The sequence below is a fragment of the Meleagris gallopavo genome, chromosome Z (genome assembly GCF_000146605.3).
Source record: "Meleagris gallopavo isolate NT-WF06-2002-E0010 breed Aviagen turkey brand Nicholas breeding stock chromosome Z, Turkey_5.1, whole genome shotgun sequence".
NCBI lineage: Eukaryota > Metazoa > Chordata > Aves > Galliformes > Phasianidae > Meleagris > Meleagris gallopavo.
Window position 1 is genome coordinate 47,642,481 of NC_015041.2, and position 3,933 is coordinate 47,646,413.

General features: G+C 42.0%; 1 protein-coding gene across 1 annotated transcript in view; it reads right to left on the reverse strand.

Moving 5' to 3' along the window:
• Positions 1-27: 27 nt before the first annotated feature.
• LOC104915207 (THAP domain-containing protein 1-like) overlaps positions 28-3,933 on the reverse strand; it is a 4,101-nt gene continuing 195 nt past the window's right edge. The window contains exons 2-3 of the mRNA XM_031557426.1: positions 3,627-3,850; positions 28-778 (exon numbers count right to left, since the gene is read on the reverse strand). Coding sequence (XP_031413286.1) covers positions 311-778; positions 3,627-3,850 — 692 coding nt within the window. The 3' untranslated portion in view covers positions 28-310. The remainder of the gene's footprint in view (positions 779-3,626; positions 3,851-3,933) is intronic.

Genomic DNA, 3,933 nt, shown 5'->3' on the forward strand with positions numbered 1-3,933 from the left:
AGAGAAAGAGAGAGAGAAAAAAGAAAGTACAGATTTTAAGTGTATTTAACCATGCATCCTTTCCTTCTGCAAAGCAATTCTTATTTCAAAAAATAAATGTGCATTCTAATTCTGAGATGTTTACAATTTCAGTACATTAAAAAAACATATCAAACTTAAATGAAAACAAATTAAAAAACGCGATCTCCTATGTATCAGCTTATTTGCTGATTTAGAATTCTGGAAGAGTCTCACACACAGAATTAGAGAGCATTGAGTTTTTAAACTAAACTTCTTAGCCTAGCAAAGTGGAAATGGAAGCTCATGACTTTTATGCAGGTACTTCTACAACTTCAAAATAGTCATTGGGCAGAATCACATAGCCTTTTCCTGCTAGGATGTCTTTTTCTTTCTGAAACTGAACAATCTCTCTCAGTTTTTCAATTTGTCTCTCCTGACGTCGGCATCGCTGTTGCGCCGTCTTGAGCTTCTTTCGCAGTTTTTCAACTTGTTCCTCTAGCTGCTGAATTCTTTTTCGCTGATGAACTGTATCCTCTACGGTATAATTGTGATCACAAAAAACAGCAAGATTGCTAGGTGTTTGGAGAGGAGGCATCAATAAACCGATACTTGGATCTACGAATCTGGCATCTATCTGAGATAAATGAAAAGAAGGAGTTGATGGAGATGGTGGTAGCATGGGAGCTGCAGGTGGCGGTGGTGGAGGTGGAGGCGGTGGAGGCGGCGGTGGTGGCGGTGGTGGAAGTGGATCCTCTGGCTGCTCTGAAAATTCCTCAGGCTATAACAAACAAAAAAATACATTTCTAAGCATAACATTTTTGCAACACAACTCCATTAGTACAGGCAACTACAGTGTAAACAGCTAGAACTAAAATTTTTAAAAATGATTTAAAAATCCCACATTTCAAAGCCTAAATTTTCAAAACTGGCTCATCTTGTCTGGTTTCTAAACTGGAGGTATTTTAAGCAATTTTGTTTCCACTGTCTTTTGAAATCAAATCCTTGATATCTAGAACAAATCTGAAACTGAAGAGCCCCAAAGTCATTCTCACTTTTGAGGACACGTGAAATAGGACTAGCTGAAGATCCTGGATGCAGTCCTGTGAAAAAGAGTTCAGCTGACCTGGTAGCTCATCAAGGCTATCCCATTCCCCTTTGTCCCTCTTTCTTTCTACTGCATCTTACCACATGCACTTTGAACTTGCCAGCTAATTTAACCAGGAACACAGCAGAACTGGAGAATCTTCTGTTAGGGCAGAATAAGAACCATTTCACCAAGGGAGGTGGACAAGCTGGCAGAGCAGAGAAGGTAGGCACAGAAAAACCTGCCTCTTCACAACCAGGACTGACCACCACATTATTTTGGGATTGCAGCAGAAGGGTTTGGTGATGAGCCAAAATAAACAGCTCTCCCAATTCTGCTATTAATCCTTTCCGAAACACAGGATTCTGCTAAGATGGCAGAAAGCTATTCACTCTTCCACCATCACTGCAAGAAAGTTCTGTTCTGCATTAAAGTCAAAGTCATGCAATGAGAGATGGCATACGGAAGGAGTAAGAAAACAGGACTGGGTGGCTGGCAGATGGGATAGAGCAGAGTGAGCTAGTGAGCTAGGCCCCACATCGTACTACTTACTACGTACTACAGACTTCAACATACTGCTCTAGATAGGTTCAGACACTTGCATAGTTCAGGACAATGCATACCTCTCATCACTTGGGAGGAGGCCAAACAGAAATCTGATTCTTTCTGCCCCAAAGGAACATACTTAATTCAGAAATGCACACATAATGCATATTAGTGGCAAATAAATAAATAAATAAATAAAAGCCTAAGAAAGTCCCAGTGAAAGAGACACTGAAACCAATTTTTTAATCCCCTGTTCCCAACATTATTACTACAAATAAATGCATGAAGACATTCACAATGTCAATTTTAACAGCCACCAACTGTCCCCGCATCAGACTGGAAGATCACATCATTAAACTCCTTGCCTTAATATAAAGACAAACCAACACTCAACTTGGGAGGTCCAGATATCGTCCTTGTACAGACTACATTAGGCAAAGGAACTGAGAATGCAATTCTGCATTTGGTATTGAGGGGAAGTTTCATTAGTGCTCGGATATTATCGATCACCTTAAAGTACAAAACCAGCCAACTGCCTGTGTTAGTTCTCTGTTATAAGAAGTGGATGATCTAGATGTGCCCACCTAAATCACGTGTCAATATTCTAAAAAGTTCAACCTATAGCTTTCAAACTTCTTAGCTAAGATGACAAACCAAAGACATAATGTGCAGAGAGTGCAAAAGCAAAAACTGCATTGTTGCCAGACAGCTGCATTCAGACAGAGGCATCTATTCACGAGTTACGCAGCACATGCTGAGTTACTGCTGTCACAATGTGTCACAGAAAACTCATCATTCATATTGCTCACATGTCACAAATGAATTCTTATTCCTTCCTACATCCAATAAATGGTTCTTCTAAGACACAACTAAAAAAAAAAAAAAGATTCAGAAGGTATTACAAGAATCATAACGCAAAAAATGCTGTATTTCAAAATCAGTAAAAATACCCTCCTTCTTCACTACTATTCAACGTCTTGAAGATACACTGAAAGTTGCTGTGACATAAATAGGAAGAGCACCAACTCCTCCATAAGGAGTTACTCTTTTCTGTGTTCATATAGCCAGGTACTGCAATGAATGAGAGAATGTGACTTAACACTACCCCAGCTGCACTGATGTCACATTAGCAGATTTCTCTACACACACACCTTCAGCTTTCACACTGCAAGAAGTTCAGCAAGCGACACAGGCAGTGTGTTGCTCAGACTGCGGGGAAAGCATTATCAAACAGAACTTAGCACAGAAAAGTAAACCTGAAAATTGTCCACATCTCACTTTATACCTTGTGCTATGGTCTCTCATCTGTTATTTCCACTTTTATGTTCTAGATGTTCCTTTTTTATTTCTGCATCAAATCCAATATCGTATACTGTGTGGGAAAATAAAGATGACAGCCTGAACAGGCGACAAGGCTGTGAGAAAGGGTTGCTGTTAGTTTGGGAACTAAACTGCCTTAATATGTTCAATACTCAACAGAGACGCACTAGTTTTAGATGGTACTTTGAATTATAATACAGTTTTGCAATTGTTATTTTGTAGGAGGCTGGACTTTTCAGGTTCTTTCACAGGGGTATCTGTATAGTCCTACCTGTAGCCACAGCTTAGTAGCTCAGCACCTGGCTAATGAGTACAAGCCACCTGATGTGAAGCTATAAATGGGACTGACAATTTAATACTAGCCTCTGCAGCCCCATCTGCAACAGAGAACGCATCAAGACCTGTCTTCTTATTTACAGGAGAAAGAATGGGCCATCAATCCTCAAGAGGTGCAAGGACTTGGATTATCTATCAAATTTTGGGGGCGGACTGGTCACGTATGACCAAAGCCGTACCTAGTGTAGTTAATGACAGGATACAAATGTCAGCCTGCAATTGTTACATCAGGAAAGAAGAACCAGTATCCGAACTGCTGTGATGACAGATAGCCTTACAGACAGGAGCACCATCAGCAACCGCACTCTGGCACCTCGGGCTGTGAGCAGTGTGCGTTTACCTTTTCACTGGGCTCAGTGTAACAGAATATAGTGGGCACGGCATTCTCCTTCAGCAGCTTGTTGTTGCACTCCCGCTTGAAGCAGTCGGGCGTGAAATGCTCCGAGCAGATGCTGCTGTACTTGGTGGGCTTGAAGTTTTTCCTTTTCACCGCCGCCTCCCATTTCTTGCACAGATCGGGCCTGGTCAAAGGAAACCTGACGACAAGAGACACCCTCAGCGTTTCTCAAACGCGCACGTTCCGCCAGACTGGGGCGCAGCACCCACGCGCCACGCCCGGCCCGCCCCGAGGCGCCCCTCGCACCGAC